We start from the raw sequence: 26,241 nt of genomic DNA on the forward strand, positions 1-26,241 counted from the left end.
ACATGTTATGTCTTTCGAATCCGACATTCACCAGAGTTCAAGAATTACTCAGAAGACAGATTAATTACAAGATGCAACAGACCATACACCGATATTTCAGACTCTCTGAGAATTCTGATCCAAAATGCATTTAAATAAAATATCTGAGAATTAATCATCTGAGAAATTCTTGAACTTGGGTGAATATAACATTTCATTTATTCATCCAAAAAAAAAAACTCCTTTTAAGTGGTTATAAAAATGAATGATTATAACTTACTCTCACTTTCAGTCAACCGTGTCTGGGTGAATGTGAATAGGCATTCCAGAATATCTGACCAAGCAGTAATGCCACCTATCGCAAAGTGAAAACGTGGAACGTACGCAATACCAAACATATAAGTTTAATGTCATTACAAATTTTGGTTAATGTTACCCTAGGTTCCGAGATGGCGGCGGGGGAAATTTTTCCCTACGTTGGAGACTGCGACGGGGAAAAAATTTTTTCCTCGATTCAAGATGGCCGCGTTTCCGGCCGCCATATTGAATTTCTCTGCAGACTCTGCGGACGTTAACCGAAATAACAAAAGGAAAAAAAAATATATATAAATATTTTTACTCACTTTTCGATGGTGGTTGCCTACGTCTTCCTACTTTTTTTTTCCTTCCGATCCATTCTTTCTTCGGTTTTGCCAGCTTGGATACTTTCCTTTTCTCTTGGTACGGCTCTTTTCTTCCCTGTTCTTTTCGATTCGGCTGCTCTTTTATTGGTCGATTGGCGTTTCCCTTTGTTCGATTTATTACTACTTGGCCATATAAACGACAGAATGCAACCCCAAGAAATGTGGCCAAAATTACTTTTAAATGTTCCTTCAAAGGCAGAAGTCTTTGTTCCGCACTTACTACTTCGCAAGAAACAGCTTTCTCTATTACTCCGATGATATAATTTGCATTTAGAATCGCACAGAATGCAAACGGACTCGGTCGGCTGTATGCCTAATTTTACAGCAAATTTCGGAAATCTCAATGCATTATCGATACGGGAAGGCAAACCTAGCTCCAAGAAGTCGTCTTCCATTAACTTGTAGAAATCACGTGTGGTGCAACTCGACCGAAATTCGTCGTTGAAACTCAAATCGGCAAAACTACTCATTATCGAATAATTGGCAATAAACTAAACGCGGGGAGGTGGTGAGGAAAAAAAATGAAATATCGTAACCAGAGAAATAAACAGCAAATATTCCAATACGCAATTCGTCGCAACACTGCAGTAAACGATTCCAACTGGAAACTAGTCGATTTGCATAAAATTGCATTGAAATGAACAGAAGTCACGTCACAGATTGAGCATTTGCATATTTGTTCGTAACACAACTACGAATTTCCCACCGATATTATTCTCGCACGACGTCACGAAAGGCTCCCTCTACCGTCGCAAATTTACACACGACCGTCGCCATTTCGAGGTTACAGGATACTCGGCAACGTCGATCTCAAGGTTGAAACCGAACGGGGAAAATTCTCAACGGCGTCGACGTCACGACTCTAGGGAAAAAATTTTTCCCCGCCGCAGTCGCCAAGATAGGGAAAAATTTCCACCACCGCCATCTCAGAACCTAAGGTAACATTAACCCAAATTTCTCACTGTACAGTAATTTTTCAGACACTGTACAATTATATGTAATTGTAAATTTGTTATTGGTGATATCTCAAAACTACATGTTGATCATTTTATTATTTTAGAAAAAAATAGCATTGATAAAAAAAATAATCCAGGATGACAAGAAAAAAAAATTAAAAATAACTTCACATTTTCTCTCTTTTCACATCTCAGGAATAGTCTCTTGGTGGAGTCAACCTTTAGTGTGGACTCTGTTGTATTTCTAAAATGTGAAAACAGATGAATTGTGAAGACACTTTTAATTTATTCTAGTGTTTTCTCTATTTTTATGAATTTTAAATGGAGAAAAAGGTAGTGTTTTAGTGTAGAAATAATAGTTTACATTGTCTGCGCATTGAAGAAATTAATCTATAAGGTGTGTTGCATGTTTTTTTAATAAAATAATTACATGCTTTATGAATTGTAAAACTTATGATAAAGTGAAAATAAATTATACAAATTGAAATAATCAGTTTAGAAAACAATTTGAATAAATCTAATAATGAAAATTGAAAGTATTGTGAGTTGTTTAAGATTATAATTGTCTGCAGTCTCAAAGAAAAATAATACTAGAGTTGATTAGGCCAACCAATCTACTTGAATATTTAGATGAACAAAAGCAGTTGTAATAATGACTGCCAGTCAGTGGCCACAATCTACACCAATCAGAATTAGTTACATTTTGTGAAAATATCCAATAATAATTGAAGACATCAATTCGTAAAGGGTCGACATCTAGAAAATCTAATTTTTTAGAACCAGCAAAAATCTGAATTTTATGAGTGTGACAAAAGAAACCATCTTTGTTATTGACAAAACAATAAGTTATGCATAGTTTGTTCACTTACTGACTGTGACAGTGGCATTTTTTTGTCGTGGTTTTTGCAGTAATGGAGAACAAAGGCCTTGGATTTCAACCTGTTTTGAATTGGACAAGTAAAAGAGAAATTATTTGTTGCAAATTAAAAATTATTTCTATTAAATATTTAGTGTATTTCCATTTCATTTCATATGCAGACAACTTTCTAATATTTTTTGTTATTTGTATTTTAATCTTTTGTCGTGGGTATTATTTTTGAGGGAGGATATTAATTGTTGTAAGACATTTCCTTTTGTAAATGAAAAATAAAAAAATTATTCTGAATACTTGATAAAATTGTAAACAAAATGTGAAGAAGATTACAGATCGCATTCTTTTTTCTTACTCTCCATCCAGTGGAGAGTAATAAATCCGGATCTTGTTGATTTGTCTTGGAATTTTTGCATGCTGCTACATAGCAAGGAATGGGAATTTTGGGTCGTTTTGGACACTGCACAATACAACTTGTCTTCACGATACAGACTTGATTTCGGTCATAAAGTGAATACCAATAAAATGTGGACTTTGGCCTTTGGTTTTTTTGTTTTCCTGGCTATTATAACATGACACAGGTTATTTCTTTTAATATCTCAGGGTAAAATAAAGATTAAGAAACTGAATTTGGCTTTGTGGCTTGTATGTGAAGGGCATTGATGCTATTAAATTTTGGTGATGTAAGGTCAAGAGGGTGGGCAGATAGAGAGGGTGATGTATCTTGAGAGAGGTAGGACTTAATGAAGATTTTATTTGTTATTAACATTTTGTAGATTTTCCATGGAGCAGATATGGATGTCCAGTGGTTACAGCGTGATTTTGGCGTATACGTGGTCAATCTGTTTGACAGTCACCAAGCCTCGCGACTTCTTAATTTTCCACACAATTCTCTAGCTTATTTGTTGAAGCATTATTGTGGAATAGAAGCAAAAAAGGAATATCAACTGGCCGATTGGCGGATCAGGTAAAAATTATTGTGTGAATTCTGTAGTTTGATAAAATTGCATGATTTAGTTGTAACAATCTAAAAATGTTATTTATTTTTTTTGTGTTTTGCCTATTAATGTGTAGTTTTGATGTGCCAGTTTTGATGATAATTGTATTATCATCAAAACTGTAAAAAATACTTCAATAGAAAAAGTATTACTGAATAACTTTTTATTAAATATTTATTGTACATTAATTATTAATGTGTAGTTAATAATTAAACATTTAAAATTACTCAAACAAGAGAGTATGTGAAATAAAATTTTGACAAAGATAATTTACTATCAGATGAAAGTAATATATACAAACCAGAAGACAATCTACCTCTTTACAACAATTTCCATGTGTTTAGTAGAAATAATCTACATCAATATAAAGATGATGATAGCCCTCCTCCTCCTTCCCTACGTATTTTCTGCTAAATTTGTCAAACCTTCCTATTAGGTGATATTGCCTGACTCTTGATTTGAACAAATTAGATTGTTAAGTTTAGTGGTAAAGAATTCTAAAAACTTGCTTGGGGCAGACATTTTTATATCTTTGACAGGATTCTATATAAATGAAGCTACAATATTATTGACTCGTGACTCCTACACAATGCAGTTCTTGAAGCTTATTGGATACTCCAATGACCAGTCACTGATTGGCTAATCATTTGGATTAGCCAATCAGTGACCGGCTTGTGAGAGACCAGAGACAGTGACCAGAATATGGCCTCAGGATGCTTTGAAAAGCTTGCATCAATCCTTTTACCCCGTAAAGTATTTCATCAGTATATTGACATCACTTATGATGTTTAAATCATTGTTCCATATGAAGACACACCCTCAAGAAACAGAGTGCATTGTATGGACAAAATGATCTTGATATCCCTAGTAATATCATCCTAAAGAGGTGGAAGTACTGCCAAGTAAATTTTTCTTGGCTGGACTTTTATCAAATGAGAAAAAGCCATGTTGATTACATTCAAATGAGAATGCTCATAACAACAATCTGTTCAGTGTGCTCCTGAAAAATATTACTATTGTTATTTTAAAATATAATATTTTTTAAGAAATTTGATATTTTGGATTTAAATATAAATAAATTTAACATTATCTTTTATCATCATTAGGCCTCTTCCCGAAGAACTAATTCGATACGCAAGGGAGGACACACACTACTTACTTTACATCTATGACATGGAAAGAAATGAACTGATCAGTAAAGGAAATGAACAACAGAACCTCTTGCTTTCTGTGTATCAGAGAAGCAAATTAGTTTGTCTTAAAGTAGGTATTAAATATTTTAATGTACAAGAATTTGCATAATTTTAAATAGAAGGTTACAGAAGTGAGACAGAGATTAAATATTACATAATAAAGGATAATAAATATTAGTTTGCAATAAGTCAATCATTTGTGTGGAATTGAATGGAAAAAAATGTGTAGTCTATGTAATACCGAGGTAAATATCAATTTTTTTGTTAAATGGAGGATCAAACAAGACATATATTTGTCTTCGTTTATTTAAAAATATATGAATTATGTTTGCATTTCTCCACATCTCTAACAGCTAAATAGGCTCCAGTTTCCCATAGAAAGCCCTCTCTGGAGGCATTGCCCATGTTGTCAAACTGTATGAATCTAAGAATAATTTGTAGATCAAAAGTTTATAATTTTAACAATTTGATGCATTAGTACACCAGTTTCAGTCACTTTGGAATGTAGAATAAAATAAATCACCTAAAAAAGTATTTTTCATAAACACATTATGATAGATCAGTAGTATATAGAAAAATCTGGAAATTAAATCCAAGATAATGTGTATAATGTCAGATAAATCATTGGTTTGATAGCTGAAGATGTTAAGAGAGAGAGAAGAAATTATCACATATTTCTTATTCAGTCTTTATAAAATCTTTATACATAATTAATTATTTAATTTGAAAGCATTTGTGTAAAAATTAATCTTATAATTTATTACATATAGTAATATATAATCTCTCATCTTTTTATTTAATATTGTTAACTTTGTTTTAACAGAAATACGATAAACCACATTTTGACGAAAACAGCTATTTGTTGCTGTACAAAAAAGGAAAGAAAACTTTTAACATACAGCAGTTGAATGCTTTCAAGAATCTGTTTGCTTGGAGGGACAAGGTGGCTCGCCAAGAAGATGAAAGTTGGGGGTAAATTTTAATATAATATTCTTGTTGCAGAAGTTAAATAATCGGTGGCAGTTTGTATTTTCTGCTTTAACTGATAACAATTGCCAATTTTTTAATATTTGTTGAGTACATGAAACTAATGTTACATTTAATGTCATTATTTAAGTGTGGGGATACAAAGTGAGTGTAATGCAACGAACATGACTCCGAGAAAACATTGACTTTTTTCACTTTGCGTATGCTACGTGATGTAGCTTAGCACAATTAGAACATCTTAAATGAAATGTAACTGTATAAATGATATTACACAATGCAAGCATACACCAAGCATAATGTAAGATTATTAGTTACACCAAGATTTCCTTTGGTGACAATTTTCGGGAATTTATAAAATAAATTTTACATAATTATGTGGTATACTTTGTTATCGGCCAATCCCATCAAAAAGTTGGTCTAACCGTGATGGATATAATTGATCTTCTTGGCCATTGTATGCTAAAATATATTAAAAAACAAGAAACAGAATTCAAATCTCAGTTCTCGTGTAAAATGTTTTTATATGCAAGTTGTGAATACACTATATTACTTTGAATTAATAACTAAGTTTAGAAGGGACCAGCTCTAGAAGCATAGCTGATGATGATCTTGTATGTTAATTCAAATTTACAACTCTTGCCTATCTTTCTAAAATTTCTAAATTAATTTAATGTATGGATGATACACATCTAGCTACAATACCAAATTGTTGCAATTGTTAATTAATCTTCAGTGCTAATTAATAATGGGGTATATATATTTGTTGGTTGGGTAATTAAATTTAATATATTTATTTGGTAAATATATCTTTAAACATATTATTTTATTTAAAGCTAAAATTTAATAAAATATACATTTATTGTTTAGATATGTTTTACCCAATCATATGCTTTTCCAAATTGCTGAAGTGTTACCCAGGTACAATATTTAATGCTTTATAACATCTATTATAAAACTTTTATAGTCATAGAGATAAAAATTAAATATTATTTTGTAAATATATTTTGTTAATAGGGAACAACAGGGTTTGTTGGCATGCTGTCACCCGGTGCCACCTTTACTCCGACAATACTTGAACGAAGTTCATAAAATAATTCTGGAAGCTAGAGAGCTATCTTTAAAACAGGTTTGAAAATTATATTTTCTTGCATTAACAAATGATTTAATTCCTTACAACTGTAAATTTTTAAAACATTTGGCTATGTGATTGGTTAAGTTCAGTTCAGTTCAAAAGGCAAAAAAGAAAAACTGCATAGAAAAGTACCTTTATTAAAATGTAATAAAGCTAATATGCTAATGCAGCATTATAAATGCCCCACTATTCTTAAAATGATAAAAATTCCCAAGATTAATGTTAAATAAAATTTTCTTCTTACATAGCCTGTATTTGAAATAACAAAGGTGTGAGGCTCTGGACAGATCCAAACCTTCACTAAAATTCACATTAAGATTATTTTTTATTTAAGAAAAAAAAAAGAAGCTAGAAATCAGTTTCTTTTGTTTGAAAACGCGACGTAAACTTTTAAACAATAGAAGAATGTAAATCCCAAGATAGACCGTCTCTAGTAGGGATTGAATTAAACTTCGATTTTTACCTCTCCCGCGACCCAAGTTGAGATCTCATTACAGTTAGTAATGAGTGATTGACCTCTTGGAAAGCGAGAACGAAGAAAAGCCACCAATCAGAATGGGCGATCGAGGATAGAAATTAATAAAAACCCAGACATTCAAGGACACAGTGGCTTCTTCTTCCTAAAGCACCAATTGTTGCATGTGTATCTCGTGCCCATCTTCGTCTCCCATCCTCGGATCATCTTCCCATCACCGAAAGTCGATTGCAGTGTCCCAGAGTCGTCCAAATGTTATAGGAACTGTCATTTGCAAACCTTCTTTTGGGACTATCTTAGAAAGGAGAGAAAGACCCAGAGGCTGCTGTCAGCTTATAACTTCCCAGATTGCAGAAATCTAAGCTCCTTTCATGTCAAATAAACAGTTTCTTGTAACTGTAGAGTCTTACTGTGGATAGCCCACATACAACCCTTCACGACCTGTTGACATTTCTACCCATATACAACCTTACAAAGGAATGGTTGCTATTAGAAACAGACCTCTAAATCCACAGGCAGAAACCTCCAAAACTGTTGATGCTTTTGATTTAAGCTGTGAATTTTGGTACGAGCAGTGGCAGACAAACTATCATCCAAGTGGAAGAATTATCATTAAGTGATAAAGAATGAATTTTAGGCACAGAGTTAGACTAGACTTTATTCTTTTGCTAGTTATAGTTATGTACACCGAGACCGTGTCTTCCTTTTATTGCTTTTTTTCTTTTCACTACTAGGTGCATTAATAGACACAAGGCATTTTTACTTTATCTTTATTCTGGATCTTCTATAGGCCAATATGCATTTCGGGCAAATCTCCTAGAGCAGGGGTCCCCAACCTTTTTGTACCTAAGAGCACATTCTAGAATACCGGCTGGACGACGGGCACCATTTATTTTTTCAAGGTGAATTTATATTTGGACATAGTTAACAGCGCCGGATTAAGCCTCTAGCGGGCCCTAGACAAAATTTAAATTGGGGCCTCATTTAAATAAGTTGCTTCTAAACAAATCTTATATAATGTGACATTAGCATGGGTGACACCCGGTGCGGATATCGTGGTGTCACCCAGGAATATTTCTAGATGGTGCGAGAGATATCGTGGCGGAGATTACTTCTGACACACGGATCGCTGTTGACCTTTTTTTTTTTTTTTTTACTTAACGACTGCTGAAATTTCTAGGTCACTCCAAGTTACGGGCCTTTACATGTTTCCCTACTTTGATTTTATGGTATTCAGAACGGACCGATTTACTTCATTTCAGGTATGGGAAATTGAATTGGTGCAGATTTGGCGGAGGGGAAAAAGAGATCGGTCGCATTTCGCTTTGTGCTTTCATCTGTGTTGGACGCCATTTCTACTTTTGAATGGTTAATCATTCAAAGTGAAAAAACTTTTACATAGCAGTTTTATTGAAAACCGAAATATTTTTTATTTTTATCGTGGTCGCACAGTGGCGGGCACACGTAAAACGATTGCGGGCGCCATGGTGCCCGCGGGCATTGGTTGGGACCACTGTCCTAGAGGATCCAGAATAAAGATAAAGTAAAAATGCCGTGTCTCTATTAATGCACCTAGTAGTGAAAGGAAAAAAAGCAAATCTTTTGCTAGTCTTAAAGAATAAATTATAACAGTTGTAAAATTTAGGAATAAGATTTTCAAATATTTCTAACTAACCATTAACAGTTAATTCTTCTTGCATTTATTGCTCTTATAAACTGCACAAGATCTACATAAGCCAACAATAAATTTATTTGAGAACTTATTCATAGTTTTGCCACATTAAAATTGTTATTAACTTAAATATATAAATGCAGTAGCAGCCAAAAGATTCATTAATTAATAAGATATTATTTAAAAGATTAAAATAATTAAATAGATATGTGTAATATATAAACTGATTATCATATACTATTCAAAATCAAAATCATAACCACTATAAACACAAGTGAAAGTGAATCATAATTTATATAAATAAATTTTAGTTTTACATCAGTGATATTTGACTATACGAGGCATATGTTTGTCAAGAGTGAGATAAGTAAACATCTTAAATGTATCAATGGCATAAAAATTTACACACCTGTCAGAAATTAAGATTTAATATAGATTTATTTATTAACTGTGGTTCCTTTGTTTATGCAGCTCGACGTGGTGAAGTCTGACACGGTCATCTCCCCGCCCAACAACACGATTGACTTGGACAACGTTCTTCACTGTCCCCACGATGTTGTGCATGAGAATGACTGCAATCTACCGACATTGCTGAGTAAGTTTTTGTTTTGAGTAACTTTCTGTTGGTGTTGTTATGTAACAAAATCTTTAATAGCTTCTTTAACAGGATTTGGAATAATGCTTTTACATTTTTCTGTTTTTACTTTTTTGGCTGTTAAAGTAATGGACGGAAAGTATTGTAATCAGTCGAATTTCTACCTTTGCATTTTTCATTTTCCAATGTTTTAAGATCCTGAGTTGGAAAATGTTAAAAAGATCAGAATGATAAATTCCACATGCGTGTCAGCCTTGTATTTTGCTTAGTCTTGGGGCCCCAGGACCAAATATTTGAAATTGGAAGGAATACTTCTACATGTGGATTGTTGGTGCTATTACATTTTGGAGATTATAAGTTGAGAGAGGAATGGAGGAGACAGAGGTCATATCTCGAGTGTGTAAGGTTGCAAACGTATTTGCTTGCTGCCTTATTAACACATTTATAATATAAATGTCTGAAAGTGAATGGCATTTAAAGAAAATAATAAACTTTTATCCTAAAGTCAATAAGTATACATTAGATTGTTTTGGGCATAATTATGTGACCCTAGGGTCTCATAATTATGCGCGTCAGGATGACACCACTGTATCCTTAGATTGATACAGAAAATCAATTGAGCGAGCGGTTATGTATGGGTTAGACCCGGAATGAAGCAAGTGGAGAGGATGACGGAAAGAACGCACTCGGAGATTTATATATATATAAAATATACCCGTTTATTTTCTCATATGTCTAATTAGATACAAACGGTTACTTTACAGAGAGACACATGATAAGACACATGACTCACGATCCACAAACGTAAATTCTACACAGATTAGAGAGAGAGCTTACAAATATTCGCGGGTAGGATAAATACCTTAAGATATGTAGTCGGACGTCGAGGTAATAATAGATGATATCCTTATAGATTGTTGTCGGTGTTCGGGCCAAGAATAGATGATCTTGTAGTAGATTGTGGGTAATAACTTTGTCCAACAACAGATAATAGTTGTTCCGATAGGAAGTGTAACGACGACAGTTCAGCGTGAATACAGGTGATGAGGGAGGATTGGCGGCGACGGGTAACTATCCTTTTGAGCCACACACACACGGTTAGTAACAACTTCCCCACACTTACTCATCGTACTCCCTTTTTATATGGAGAGGTGGGTTGCAGGCCCTTCCTTGATTTCGTCAGAGGAGATGATCTTGTTGGACCAATAAAGTAATCGGTGACATAGTTGTGACACAGAAATTTGACTCATCTTAACAAGGAACTCAACTCGTGGGAATCGAGTTTAAACCGATCTTATCAGAAAGTTTAATCAGTTGATTTTCCATTAACTAACTCTTTTTGGTCTACTTTGTTCCGTTTTTGTATAAGATGTAGTTAAATGGTTTGGTTAAGATTATATAAAGATTATAAAAGTACATAAAGATTATAAAGTTCACAATATAAAGATCCCGATCTTCACATTTATGTGGATTGCTTACACTTACTTTTGATAAATTTAACACTGGAAATTTTTTCCACTGTGTGAATAAGTTGCTTAATCTTTGACTAGGTGCCAAAGTAACTGTCTTCCGGTTTGTCTTTTTGCACGGTCCATATACTGCTAAGAAATGGCATGAATGCAATCTCTTGGCAGTCAACTTTGGTGCGTGCAATTGGCTATCAAGTTACTCAAACTTGCATAGATGCAAGTCAGCGTTAATTTATCTTATGTGAGCATCCATAATGACTCACATTAAGACAAATGATAAATTTAATTATAATTATTTGATTAGTAAGGAGTAATGCATTAATATTACATTTCAGGTTGTTCGGACGAATCAACATTTTTGCCCGAGATTCCACCCGTCAGCGGAGATATTCGTCTGGTGAATTCGACCAAGTTATCTGCCACTGTGTTCGAACGGTCTTCTAAGGTAATTTTGTCTAATTAGCACATCAAATAGTTAATTAAAGTCGCCAAAATAACTTAATAAAAAATTTAAGATGTTTAAAATTATGATTATAACCAAACCAAAATTTGAAATTATACTTTTTGTTCACATTTCCTCTAAGTTCCACAAAACAACTTTAGAAAATTATGTCGATCACATTATAGTTACGTTTGCTGTTATAAAATGCACAGAATGCGATTTGATGCGAGAAGTCCTTGACTTTTGGACTTAATGCATTCCCAAATATCAAACAACAGATTCACATATTTTAAGAGTTTCATTCTTTGCAAATTAAAAGGAAAACTATAAAATTTCCTAACATGATAGGATCATTTAATTTTTTGCAGCAAATACAGTACAATGTGCCAAACATTATTTTAAATGGTAAAATTATAAAGACCAACAACTGCCGAATTATCGGGCTAGCAAATGGCTATAGTAATATTAATAATTTAAGTTAATTTGGTACTAGAGTTAGGCGTTAGGCGCCATCTCTTGCTAAATTTAATAATTAGAATTTTAATTAAATAATTTAAATAAATTTAGGCTTAACTGGAAGAAAAGAATCGGCCCGAAGCGGGATTCGAACCCACAACTTCTGCTATCCGTGCAGACACGTTACCAGTTACGCTACCCGGACCTTCGGTCCGATCTCCAACGCCTAACTCTAGTACCAAATTAACTTAAATTATTAATATTGCTATAGCCATTTGCTAGCCCGATAATTCGGCAGTTGTTGGTCTTTATATATAACGGGTTAGTTGTTGTTTATTTATAGGTAAAATTATAGATTAAACAGAAGATAGACGATAAAATTTAATTTTTGCAAATGATTTTGCCATTACCAAAACTGGCAAATTGTTCTTTGATCAAAAGTGAACAAAAAGAAAAAAAAATCAGTTACAGTTATCAAATTATTATATACTAAAGAGTGAGTTTCTTGAAAGTGGAGAACTGACTGTATTTTAAAAAAAAACTTTTTGCATTTTGAATGTCAAAAGACAAGACACAAAACATTTCTTTTTCTTGAAATCTCTAATAGACTTTTCGGTCAGATTTTAAAAATTTTACCCAAATACATTTGTCGAGTAAAAGTTAAGCACCATGTCCAAATTGAACAAAGCATTATTAGTACGAACATAATGCTACGGTAACAAGTGAATATGATACTGGCAAAGTGGCGATTTCTTTCGAATTAACAGTACGGTTTAAAAGAATCGTCGCTACCTCCAATGCTTGTGGCGTCACGGTCAGGTCGATAATTTTGTCCGGCAGCATAATTTCTTTTGTCAGCGATCATACAAATAGGAGATATTCCAATTTTGAATTTAAATTAATTTTTGTCTAATTGTTTATGATATTTACTATTTTCTCTTAGGTTAGAAACTGCGATTCTGAGTCGACTTCTCTGAATTTTATCAGCCCTTACCAAAGAGTAAGTAAATGGTTAATTTACTAATGCTGTTTTATAAATGCAATTGAGTAAATTTTACAAATATCGCAATTTGTTCAAGTAAGTTAAGAGAAGCTTCTGAATGTCTGATATTGTGATATTATTTAAATGAAAATATTTGGCAATTAACTTTTAAAAATATTTTCTTTAAATTTTTATTAAAGCCAAATGCTTAAAGTTTTAAGCCAAAATAATTTTTTGAAATGGCCAAGTGTGAATTTGGGTGATTGACAATAGTGTTCCAGAAATTGTTTTTAAAAAATATTTTGGAACTCAAACTGCTGTTGGTTTACCAAAAATCTTTCAAACTGTCCATGTGTCAGGTGTACTTTGGATAGCATTGTTTAATCGATCTTTTGGTTATAATTGCACTTTTACCCATTGACGGGATAGATAACAAGCATTAAATTTTGTTTGTTCTTTATTCTGTCCTTATTGTTATCGTCGGTGATTTTCCTGGCATGGAATATCAAATGATTAGAATGAAAACAATAGACAATATACAAAGAAATTTATTAGGGGATGGTCGAATTGCATCTTGTTGCCGACTGCTCGTAATGGATGGTAACTGTCTCCCAGGACTAGTGAAATCTTGGTTTAGAGGTACACATTTAAGGAACACAAAAAGTCATTTCCATAAGAAATTCTAGCACAAATTTAAAGATTTAAATTTGTGCTAGAAGTAGAGTTTTAGGATCAGATGTGTCATGTTTTATTTTCTGGCTTTGTTATATATAACAGAGAGAAAGTATGGCAATCAATCAAAATATGACACCCCCTTCCCAGAGTTTTACATTTTTGGACTTTAGACCTTGGAATGTAAAGAAATGCAATAAAATTTGGGATTTTTTTCTGTGTGTATAAAGAGTGTCCAAAAATAATGTAGGATTTAAATTTTGCACCATTTTCCTCCCATTGGATTGGCTGCCCCATATGAAGTGACAACTTGTAGTAAACACATTGCAGTTAGTTAGTTAATATGGAGTAATGCAAGATGGAGGAGTATGTAATGATTATCAAAACTTATTACAAGTATGGGAAAAGTTTTGCTGCAACTGTGTGCAAAATTACATGGCATTTTCGGTTGGAGAAACATGCCAAATGAAATGACTATACAAACAATGTGCAAAGAACAACTGATACGTGCCCAATGAGTGACAGTTTGGTGTAGATTTTTGACCACGGGAGTGATTGGAAAAATTTTCAGCCATATTTCTTTGAAAATGAGGCTGAAAATGCTGTTACCATTAATCGTGTGCATTATTGTGAGACAATGTTGATCTTTTTTGTGGCCTCATTTGGATGGCATAGATCTGAATGACGCATGGTTTTGGCAGGATGGTGTGACTTGTTGTATGGCACACAAAGCAACCGAGTTATTGTGGCAGAAGTTTGTGGGGCAACTTCTCTCTCTCGATGATGATCAGAATTGGCCACCAAGATTGTAAAGTCCAAGTCACTAAAACAAGAACAATTTTTGAGTTGAAATCAGAAATTTGAAAATTTATTTTTGAAACTGGGTTGCAACTGTTCTAACATGTAATTGAGAATCAGAATAGTAATGGGGCCATTTGTCAGATATTTTATTCCATATTTAATTGCAAAGTTTACCCTTTAAAATGATATAACAACTTTGCCAATTAATGAATAAATAATACAGTATTTTTAAAATTTAAATCCTGCATTACTTTTGGGGACACCCTATAGATGTTAGTGTGGGGGCATAATTTTGTTTACCCTCTTCGAATCTTAATAACTCTTGTGTATTTTGTCGAAAATTTCTGAAATTTTGCAGGGAGGGTTGTGTAGTAAGGGGATCGATGCCGTTAAAGGTTGACGGGGTGAGGAGATAAAGGGAGGTCATGTATCTTATCTCAATTTTACTCATTGTTAGAATATACAATTTTTTACAAAACCCATTTCTACTGTCAAAATTAAACATTTTGCCGTTTTATAATAATTAAAAATATAAAATATTATAGCAGATGACACCACACATGCAGTTTTAAACATTTCTGGGTAAGTTAAGAAAAAATTCAGCAACGAGTTGTTTATTAGTTTGAAGAAATTAGGTTATTCAGTTTATCAAATAGCAATGAGCATTGTTGTATGGGTTCTTTTGCAAATCCCATCTTGGGCATGAACCACATTTAAATACACCAGAGTGGCAGTTCCACTCTGGAATATTTAAATGTTGCACATGCTGGTGATCTGAAAGAAATCTTGAATCATGTTAAATTCCACATAAACTGTACCATTTATATACTGGCAGAGAATAATACCATGCCAGTATATAAATGGTGTACTCCCATACATACATACATACATGGGGCCAATTTTCTTGAAAACTTCCTAATGTGGGATATGCTGTTTTTCCACTAAGCCCCTCATATGGTGGTGTCTATTGCATATGCTTGATTAAATTCAAATCTTTTATAATTGTGGGTGTTTGTATTATTTTGAATTCCTGTCATATGCAAAATACTTCTCTATTTTGACATTTTTACTAAGTAATTTTTATGTCTTTTGTATTGTGTATTTAAATAGTTTTAATATTCTTATTTGTACCTTATTCAATCATTAGTATTGTTTGTTTATTTTAATTTTAATTTTTCTAAATTTTTTACAGTATAAAATGGCAAAACCAGACTATCCGCCACATTCCACAAACAGCCAGTCGACGACAAAAGCGCAGTCCGCTTCCAATAATACAAGGATACAAAATGTAAAATACATACATATTTTAATATTGTTTTATATGTAAGCTGGGTACTGATTAGAAACAATTTTTTAGTTGTTTAAACATTTGGAAGACTTGCAGTCTCGAGAAGATTCCAAAGAGAAATCTCCTGCCACCGTTCATGATGACAATGAATCTACTAACATTCAGGTAAACACAAAAGTTATCTAAAGTGTGATACATAAAGTGTACATATCTTTCTCTCATAAATCTATATATTATTTGGTGAAATGAAAAGAATAAACTCATCATTCACTTATTAAGGCCTTATTAAATATTACCACGAGACATTCGGTCCTTTCTAGCAGAGAGAAAAAACTGACATGTGGCATTTTTGTTACTTTAGCAAAATCTCAAAATTACAGAAAGTTTTGCTTACACTACAGAAGTAATTAAATTGCATATAATTTTATTATGGAACTTGAATTTTCTATATTCTGCGCCATGACATTAGATTCATATATATTTACTAGCAGATGAGCCCGGCTCGGGCAAAAAGTAACAATAGCAATGATTAGGATTATTAGATTATAGCCGTTTTCACTGGATGCAATAATTAGGTTCACCCTCTTCCGAGACTGATTACAGAATTTTTAGATGGGTCTAAAAATACATTTGAATTCCACAAAAAACCGCATCTAAAATAGTACAGTAGAAACTAAGTTCAGAGTAATCCTTAACCCTCTCAATTTTGGAAAATCCCTTCTTAGTGTATGTACCCAACTGTGTACCAAATTTCAACTCTTAATAATAAGCACCTAGCCCAAACAGTTATTAAACTGTTTGGGCTAGGTGCTTATTATCAACCCACCTTGATTATATTATAAGATTAGGGTCAAATTAATAGGAAATTTTGTTTTCTATTTATCGGATATCTAATAGAAAAAATGATTAAAATCATTTGACCAAATAAATCTTTAGTACTTAAAAAAAAATAAATGAAAAATTTTCCAATAAATTATTTATTTTTTAATTTTATAATGGGGAATTAACTTAATTGATGATAATCTTACTTGAATAAAATGATTAATTTTAAAATCTGAAAAAACTTGTTTGGAACATTATATTTCAAATTTTGGAATATGGAACAAAATTCGAATACTATTTTGGATTATCTCGATTATAAGATACAACAAAAGAAAACTAAGCAAAATTGTATTCTGGCAGACAAAAAGACGATTTTTCATTATTTCCACAATTATTTTGGGTGGACACTCTTTGACCATTCATCTTGGGTCTCTCAAGACCAGAACCATGTTTGTAGCATAATTGTGCAATAAAATGGGCTCATTGAAAACATCCTTTGTAGTTTATTAAGGTTTTTTCATTTAACAAGACCATGAACATTTTAATGCACCAGACCTATTGGACTACACACAATGTATGCAATGGGTTTAGTTGGCAGACAAAAATATTCCAGTTTTGTTTTTAATGACAGTGCTTCACAATTTTCAAAAGTCTCTGTCTTAAACTTAAAAATAATTCTCCATTACAGTTAATACTATACCTTTTTGATTTTGGATAAATAGTCACGGATGGACGAATTGTCTGACAAGACTTAAACCCTCATAAGAAAATTCAAAGACAAATTTGTTTGCCAAATCACTTTCCATTTATTGTTTGCCATTATACACTTTGTAGAGAAAAATCGAAGAAAGCAAGGAGACGATGGAACTTGTTGAGGAAGAAAACAAAAGCGATTCCGAAATAGAAGTTGTGGCAGAAATTAAAAAGGTAAGATTTTCAATCACAATGACAGGCAGTTCATTGATTGATCGGTTTTGTTACTTATTATTTATAGTGCGGGATTGAGATGGATACATTTTCTTTATTTCTGATAGACTAAACCTCAAACAATCTTTTCTGACCATCCAAACATAGATGTAATACGAAGACAAATACATTAGTTGTCACAGATTCAGGTTATTTCTATCTTTACAGTACATTGGTTGCTGCAGTCCTTGTCGAATATCAAAAATCAATCGTGGTTGCGGAATTTTGTCCAAAAACTCTTGATAGCCATCTCGTCTCGTTGGCCATATTCTAACAACGACATAAACCATTATTATATACAATTATAAATTAATAATAGTAGTAATGATTGTTAAATTTTTATATTAAGGTATGATTAGTATGATTAATCATATAGCTTCTATCAGAGAGCTACAATGAATGGTTGTCCATTCCCATATGGAGCAGGGATTTATCATAAAGATAACAGGCTGCCGTTTTAAAGTGGTCCTTGCTTTTTCTTTTTTTGTCATGCTGCCACTGCCGCTGTGAACAATGTTGGGACATGTAACAGTCACTATATTTGCAAATTTCCTTCCACTAGTTGCTTGCCAGCAGTACGAGAAGAAAGGTTTTCTTTGCAATGCTATTCCGATTGTCTGTTCTGACAATCCAGTTGGAGAGGATCGACCCCAGTGCCCGAACACATCTCAACCAACCATCCTTCTTGGGAAAAATTTTAGCAAGAGTCTCTTTTCCTTTTACAAGCAATTGAACTGTTAGCAAGATGGAGAAAAGACTAAAATTGAGCAAACTACCCACCATATTAGCAAAATGATTAAAAGATATGAAAGTTGACTTTTATAAAGCTCAAGAAGCTCTTTCACCAAAAGATCTTAACAGCCAACCAGCCGATCCTGGTTACCACAGGCACTTGAGTCGACAGAAGCCAATCTGCTTTTGTTAACCCAATGATGCAGTTTTTCTCAAACATTAAAATTGCTGCTCTTTGATGGCAATCATTTACGTATCTAGAATGATTTCGACATTGAATAAAAACCGAAAAAACAAACATGGATTGGATAAAATTTATTTTTACTTGGTATTAACATTGAAATTATACCCAGTGTAAATTTCATCTTTACAACTTGACATAATAACTCAACAACAATTACAGTTCTGTCTTCTAGGTAATCACATCTTGCCACCTTTATCGCAGACTTTGATTTTCTTTGAAGAAATTGTTGAACATCATTCCTCAGGGTGCAGAATAGATGATAGTTGGCTGGTACTTAAATCTGGGCCATGGGATGGAGGAGGCAGAATGTTCCAACCCTTCTAAGGTTATTTTTGCTCTATGTGATAGCATTAGACTGTCAATTTTTGAAGTGTCTCAAAACACTCAAGTTGTGCTAATTCTCTGGTGGTCGACCTTGACCGTTGTCTGTTGATGGTGGGTTTGTCTCCAAACGAGACATCTCTGTGCCGAGAATTTCTTGATCCGGTCGTGGCGGGTCTGCTTGTCGACTGTGTCTTTCACGATCCTTGCCTCGCGAGCAAGGTAGTTTGTTGCATCATAGTCTCTTTTGAAGGTTTCATATTGTCAGACATTGCTGATGAAATGGCCCCTGGTTACTTCCCCCACAAAAGAATATTAAATGGAAAAAATTTTCTAGAACAAAATATAAAAATACAGAAGATACTAAAAGTCTTTGGACATCCATGTTCACAATTATCAGAGACATACAATCTTCAGCTACATAGATGACTGTTTTATGGAGGCCATGCTTCTGCAATAAGTGCCACTGGCGGACATTGCCTTTACTAAAAAATAAAATGTCACCGGAGGACGTTTTAATCAATTTGCATTATTGCAGAAGCGCAGCCTCCAGAGAAAGGTTGTATGTCAATGGTGACTGTGAAGACTGATGTCTAAAGACTTTTAGTATCTTCTATATTTTATTAAACATAAATTCTGTTGACCAACTTGAAATGAAGTTCTCTCCTGGTCATTTCTAAAAAAAACTGAAATATTTAAATTTTACCTTTACAATTTGCCATTCACTTGATTACAAGAATCATCTGAACAATTGCAGAGAAAAAAATTAACTCAAAGTAGGTTTGCACATCAAAAGTTTGATAGATCAACATTCTCAAAAAAATCAATGCATGAAACAATTTGAATGTTTAATTATCAAAATAACAGTATGTTATCTTAATGACTATTTCAGGGAAAGAAGAGGAAGAGGAAAAGAAACAGGGCCAAAGTTCATACCGATCTGTCTCTGAATGTGGACGAAGCAGACACCAAACCTTTCACTGCTTTTGATTATTCTAAAGCAGAAAATATTCTCAAATCAAGTAAAATTATTAATTTTTTTGAAATAATTAAGCTAAAATGTTGTTATTAACCAATGGATACTTTGTAGCTCCTGCAAAGAAAATGTCCATTTCGGAAAAAAGTGGTCGTTTGTCATCCGTAAGTATTGTCTTATAAATTTTTTTTCTTCAAAACACCTAAAATGACATTGTACAGTAAAAGTAATGTAAGGCAGAAGTGGATGGGAAAATAGATAAGCTTTATGAAGTTTTCCACAGACTTAAAGGTTCCATCTTGCATGGCTGTCTGTAGCTCTTTGTCCTCCCAAAAACAGAAGAAGGTGCTAGACAGGACTTTAGTATCGGGAACTGCCAAGCATGGAGTGTAGCCCCATACGATTGGTAGGCCTCAGACTTGCGTCGGTTATTTAGGGTATCACAGTAACTTTTGGCATTTGTTGTTGCTCTAAGAGGCAAGAACAGATTTACCCTATCATAACTCAATGAATGAAACATTCCTTTCTGAGAAGCTTTGAGACAGAAAAAAAGTGCTTTCACTTGGTCTAAAATTTATACTGAATCGTTATACAATTCGATGATAATGGTATTGAATAGACTATATTATGACAATCATCACATTTTTTGCCTGCTGGTCTAAGAATGTGATTGCTGCTGCCATCTGTTTATTTTGTATGTCTGCAAGATGTTTGCATTCCTATCTCAAACAAAAGTTTCGATTAAATTTTTTGTTCGCCAACTATATGAGGCAGTTGGTAACCTCATCTTCTCATGCACATAGTCTGCTTTGTTTGTTTAGTTATGGCAATGCAACACTTGGGCCATCTGCCTAGGGAAATGCCTTCCGGGAGGTCTTTTTAAGGGAAACTAGCCCCTATTTAGGCATTACAGACATGAAGAAAACCTGGAAAACTCCACGTGGCCAGCCCGTCCAAGCCAGGTGCGAACCCACGGCCAAACTCCCAGTGTGCAGGGAACGAAAACCGCTTGGCCACTGGTGAGCCACACATGGTCTGCATTAAATAATATAAATTCTTGGGTTTGATCTCCACAATAATAATTGAAATTTTAAGCATTGATATAAAATCACCCATTATTGTACATACTATTATAAAGTTAAATTCCAGTCATATCCAGAAATTAAGATTTAAGAAACTGCTCAAGATTGATTGAGCCAGAGAGAGAAAGCATGCTGGTGTACATCTGCATTAGTAACTTTTCATATCAATGCATGATGGAAGATACTCATATTTGCAAGTTTTGCAAAAACCCAAGTTGCTCAGAGAGTTTTTCTTGAAAAATGTTTCAGAAGCATGCTTTCCCTTTTGCTCTGTGAAGATTCACACAAACATTATTATTATTAAAATCCATTGTTTGCCTTACTGGCAACAAAGCACCCCAATATTTTGTTAGCACTAGATGTGCTTGCAGAAGAGAAAACCATATTTGGAGGCATGGAACTAAATACTAGAGAGGTTGCGGCCAAAGTACACATTTGATGTTTGAACTCCAAGTAAAACATGTTGCGCCACACATTCGTGTTGTGCACTGACTCATGGGATCACGTTTAACAATGACAAATGTTACTAGCTACTCCTACAGAATTATGATAAGCTATTATGAACAGAAATATATGTGAATTATATAGGCACTTCACATCACTTGCAAAAAAATAGATGATTTTAATCCAGAAATTATTCAATTTTAGCATTAATGAATAATATTGGAAAGAAACAGTCATAATTTTAACCCCAAACACAAAAAAAAAATGAAGTTTAGGCCAAACTTTTATTTGCCGTGCTAGACATAGTGAACGCCATTATCAACCTTCTAGAATTGCCAGGTGGCTGCGCTCGACATTCATGTTTTGGGCTGAAAATGTCGGCTGCAACCTCTGTACTCTTCAAAATGTTTGGAATTCTTTTTTCATCAAGATGAAATTTTTTACAACAATTAAATCTGTCAATTGTTATATTAGTTGATGGACCACTTTCCTCATATCGCAATGATAAGACATATTAATCCACATATTATTGGAAAATGTTTTACTGGTTCATTGCACATTATGCAAGTTTTCTATTATTTTTTGGCATAAGAGTTGCAAAATGTTCTTTACAATTCTTTGACAGTTGAACGGTCACAGTGTCCACTTTGATCATGCATTACTTGTTAAATGAAGCTCTTTAAGACAGCTGGATTGGAAACAGTACATATTTTTATGACTGCAAAAATTAAAAGAGATCGTGCTTTGAAAAAGATGGACTTGCCAGTGGCCCAAAGTTTCAGCATTACTCAGAATATTATGTATCATATTGTTGGGTGTTGGTTTATTTAACTGTTATGATGAAATACTAAACAAGTACAAAAGAAGTAATGTAAGGATTGGACCCTAATCCTGCTAATCAAGCTCCAGTTATTTTTTCCTGGCATGTCCAAAGCAATCAACATAATACTCAACCACTTCCAGAAGTAGTTGAGTTGGGAAGTGTCATTGAGACCAGTTTAGGATCTTATCCACTGTGTGTAGACTACTCTGTCAAATGGGATGCTCCCAAGTTGATTGAAAGTTGAAGAGGAACTCAGTCATGAATTGGTTTTGACTTCAGCACTAAAGATACTTTCATTACGTGGAGAAGTTGGATGCTACAATGACTTGGTGCTCCTTGTGTGACTTTTGCAGCAAGAAACTCAAAGCAGAACATAGAATGTTTATTTTTTACTGATATTGCCCTGACAGAAAAAGATGCCACCATTCTTAGAAATTCTCTTTTGCACCACCTTATGTTGTATGATCTGGCTGGATTGATGTCATACATCTTCTTGTCTAGGATGTTAATTTTGGAGTAACCGTCAAGGTAGAAATCAGCAGGCATTTACAAGATTTTGGATAATTCTGATTCGCAGTGCACATTTTTTCTTCTTTTGCAGTCGCACAGTCATACATGAAACTCAAAGGCCAAAAGTGCAATGCCACTTGGCAGTAGACTTTGTTTCCTGAACACATTATAAATACTTTGCAGTTGTTCATTACATTGCTGTGGAAGCACCACTTTCCTTGTAATTTCTAAAATATAAATACACATTGCATGATTATTTTCATATTTTAAAGCACTTTGAATTACAATCGAGTCTGCATAAGACATTGTTGGTTAATTAAGTAGTCAGTTTTCTGTGGTCCCAGTCAAATTACATAGGCATTAATGTTAAAAAAAACTCTGGTTTACTCGACATACTTTTTCTGTCCCACACTCATTTAGACTTCTGATAAGTCGACTTACCTCCTCTTAACATCACAGCAGAATCTGATTTTGCATTTTCTCACCTTTCATCCATGCATTATTTGCAGCAAGTGTTTCACATTTCTGTCAGAAATGAGTATCCAAAACCTAATAACACTTATGCTAAAGGAAAAATACAAACTTTTATCTGAATTTCAATGTAATAAAACTTAGCAAACCAAATTTGCAAAACAAGAAAACCTTCCAAGAAAAAAGAGGAAATTAAAATTTTTCTGGATCTTCGTTGCAGCTGTCTTCGAAAACACCAGAGAAAGATGTTGAAGATGCTCTGGTACGCTGGCTAAAGCAAATTCGTTCATCGAATCTTCCTGTTTCAGGGCCGATACTGAAACAAAAAGTGATGAAATCGCCAAGATACTTGGAGTAGAAACCAACTTTAGTGCCAGTGACAAATGGTCATGCAGTGATGCATTGCATGTACTGTATTTTCCTAATTGTAGTATTGGATAACTCGATACATTTCCACTTCCCCTTGGGGTGTCAACCTATGCAGACTCAACTGTAATTAAAATTAATATGTTTTTCACTTGTAGCAAGATATATAATGCGATTGTAATAAAAAAGATAAGATTGCTATTGTATATTCCTAATGGAAGCACTGTATTGTTGAATACGGGATAGCTTCCACAGCAAAAATATTTGAATCGTGTAAGGCAACCAGATTATACGCATTCACACATGCAGTTTACAGAGCACCAACCTTACACAGTTTTAACTCACAAATGCTATACACCAAAATATCGTATAACACTTCCAATGATTCTATCCAGGGCCAGCACAGCTTCCCTATTGTCAAATTTGACATTTTATCCCTTAGAGTTAAGCATCTGGAGAATACAAGCACGTAGGGACTCTTGAGCTTTTTGGCTTAAGTCTAGTGAGAACAAGATAAAAGAAGTCTTTGATCTCGGAAAGAAAAAATTGGAAATCCTAGTGATCTGCAAGAAGTTGATGGAGTCTAGTAGTTTTGTTGTAATTGAAGTCCGTAATGCATTTTGGCATACAATATTTGTTATACTTGCCGAAGGTGGACACAGAATTTAGTCGAAGGAATTTTACCTCGTCCCGGTCAGCCATCTTCGGTGCCTCACAGTCCAAGACAAACATCCGTTCATCAAATTTAAAGCTGTCTTTGCTGCTAGAATTCCACTCCATCAAAAAAGTGTGTGTGAGGTGGTGCAAATGAAAATGGTTGCTGTTCACTGAGTAATGATTTCTTAAGTGACTTAGCAGTAGTGGATCTGGAATTAGATAAATACAATAGTCCTTAATTAAGTTAAATAAATAATAGATTAAAGATTACAACTGTCCTGACCTACTTTGCCAACAGGGGAGAAGGAGGTCAAAGACTCCAAACTCAGAGTAAAAGAAGAATCCCTAAAGCCTGCCACCCCAGTTACTTTTTCTTGCACACCCAAACTAGTCAACAATAATTATTATATGCCTCATATTTTTTTTAAGTTAAGAGTCTCAAGCAAATGGACAAAGTACGCAATTAATGATTTTGTGTGTGTTAGGGCAAGTCTGTGACTACAACCATTCAGAAGTACTACTACAGTTTACATGGTCAAAAGTGTTATCTTGTGTAGCATTTTGGATGTACATTACAGCAAATATATCAATTTTTTACCTTTTTCCGATAAAAGGTTTACGGTCGAAATATAGCTCCTCGTTACGTTTGACGGCGTGTATTTTGCCCGTCCCATTCCCGCAGTGCAAGGGGAAAAGTATTTTGCAAATACTTTGTTTACAATCTCTCTTATGTAATGCCACCCACGTAATTATGCCTCTATGCTAATTTTCTGTTCCTACACGTACCGACTTTCTAGTACATGCAATCAAGAAGTTTAGGAGTTTATGGGTTGCCGATTTTGTGCGTATATTAAAAGGTAAATAGTAGCGAAATACACACAGAGCATACAGTATGCAAAAGCAGCAACTCTGCACCAACAGAGAGAGAAGGTGGCATGTTGCTTTTGTATTTGATCTGTTTGAAATAATAATTTCAACTTTTAAATTTTCAGACTTCAAAAGCAAGGAAAAAGAAAATGAAAAAGCAGAAGACAATATTCGCCTCTCAGTCTACTTCGGCCAGAAGTTGGCCAAAGAAATAGTTTCCTGTATAGACTTAATGTTTTTATTTATTAATTCTATTTTGTATTATAATGGCCAAAATTTTAAATATAAATTTTTGCTTAATTGTGGTTTCCAGTTTAGTGATGATCACAAAAATTTCTAAAATTGCATCACCAATACCACATTATTTCCCTAACATTTAAGTTTACATTTCCTAGCAACGGCAATAATACATTTTTCAGAAACTGCAGTTATCTACAACTCGTCAAAGCGCCTCGAAAACGGTGCGGACCAACGAGATGTCCGTCAACGAGGTCAAACCAAACACTAATATTCAATCTTGCCATTTTTCGGCGAGTTGCGGGGCTTTGTCTTTTACCAACAAAGCCACACAACCGTAAACTAAAGTCGAGTCTAGGTCGTATATAGCCGGCCATTTCACTCGCAGTCACCTTTCATTGGGAAAGGACCGACCGTCTGTTCAACTTCGAGAGGACGTGGTTAAAGGTTTTTTAACCACGTAACTTCACCCTCGAGCCTCCTCTCACACTATTTAGTGTATCGCCTAGATTTTTTTTATTTACGTGCGTTACCGTTATACCATCCGACCATCTACCACATTAAAATTATACGTAAAAGCCAACTAAATTTTTCATTGTTTTGCTTTCGCCGTCAGTTTGGGATGGAGATCTTTGTGCCAACCGACCTAGTAAAGAAATCGGGTTTTCCAATTGTTTGCGGCAGCACCGGGTGACAAAATGCCACTATTGTAACCAGAAGCGAGGACTATCTTAAAATCCAACGCAAATCAATCTAGATATTTCCAAATCGCATTTTGTTTGTCAAAGACTAATCTCCGATTGTCGTCTACCACGTCTAAGGCTGCCATTACGCAGTTATATAGTCGTCGATGCTTTACACCGTACCGGATATCTTTCTCGGTACCGTGGTTTCGTTCGGTGGACAAAATGCTTGGATATCTTAAATACCACGTCGATAAGTAGAAGCCACTTATCTGTAATAAATCCTTACACTACAGAGGACATACACCCTTGTTTGACTCGCGTTTAAAAATTGCCTTGCCCCTTGCGAGTCTACCCAGTCACACGAATATTTTGCAATAGGGGAGACC

At 34.1% G+C, this 26,241-nt stretch overlaps 1 protein-coding gene across 1 annotated transcript in view; it reads left to right on the forward strand.

Moving 5' to 3' along the window:
* Nucleotides 1-25,232, forward strand: part of Rrp6 (exosome component Rrp6) — a 51,112-nt gene extending 25,880 nt beyond the window's left edge. The window contains exons 9-22 of the mRNA XM_067275151.1: nucleotides 3,266-3,456; nucleotides 4,594-4,750; nucleotides 5,504-5,652; nucleotides 6,535-6,585; nucleotides 6,682-6,793; nucleotides 9,418-9,541; nucleotides 11,346-11,455; nucleotides 12,852-12,908; nucleotides 15,556-15,651; nucleotides 15,721-15,816; nucleotides 17,308-17,400; nucleotides 19,629-19,758; nucleotides 19,827-19,876; nucleotides 25,058-25,232. Coding sequence (XP_067131252.1) covers nucleotides 3,266-3,456; nucleotides 4,594-4,750; nucleotides 5,504-5,652; nucleotides 6,535-6,585; nucleotides 6,682-6,793; nucleotides 9,418-9,541; nucleotides 11,346-11,455; nucleotides 12,852-12,908; nucleotides 15,556-15,651; nucleotides 15,721-15,816; nucleotides 17,308-17,400; nucleotides 19,629-19,758; nucleotides 19,827-19,876; nucleotides 25,058-25,147 — 1,506 coding nt within the window. The 3' untranslated portion in view covers nucleotides 25,148-25,232. The remainder of the gene's footprint in view (nucleotides 1-3,265; nucleotides 3,457-4,593; nucleotides 4,751-5,503; nucleotides 5,653-6,534; nucleotides 6,586-6,681; nucleotides 6,794-9,417; nucleotides 9,542-11,345; nucleotides 11,456-12,851; nucleotides 12,909-15,555; nucleotides 15,652-15,720; nucleotides 15,817-17,307; nucleotides 17,401-19,628; nucleotides 19,759-19,826; nucleotides 19,877-25,057) is intronic.
* Nucleotides 25,233-26,241: the final 1,009 nt, after the last annotated feature.

The sequence above is a fragment of the Centruroides vittatus genome, unplaced genomic scaffold (assembly GCF_030686945.1).
Source record: "Centruroides vittatus isolate TY-2023 unplaced genomic scaffold, ASM3068694v2 contig_596, whole genome shotgun sequence".
Lineage (NCBI taxonomy): Eukaryota > Metazoa > Arthropoda > Arachnida > Scorpiones > Buthidae > Centruroides > Centruroides vittatus.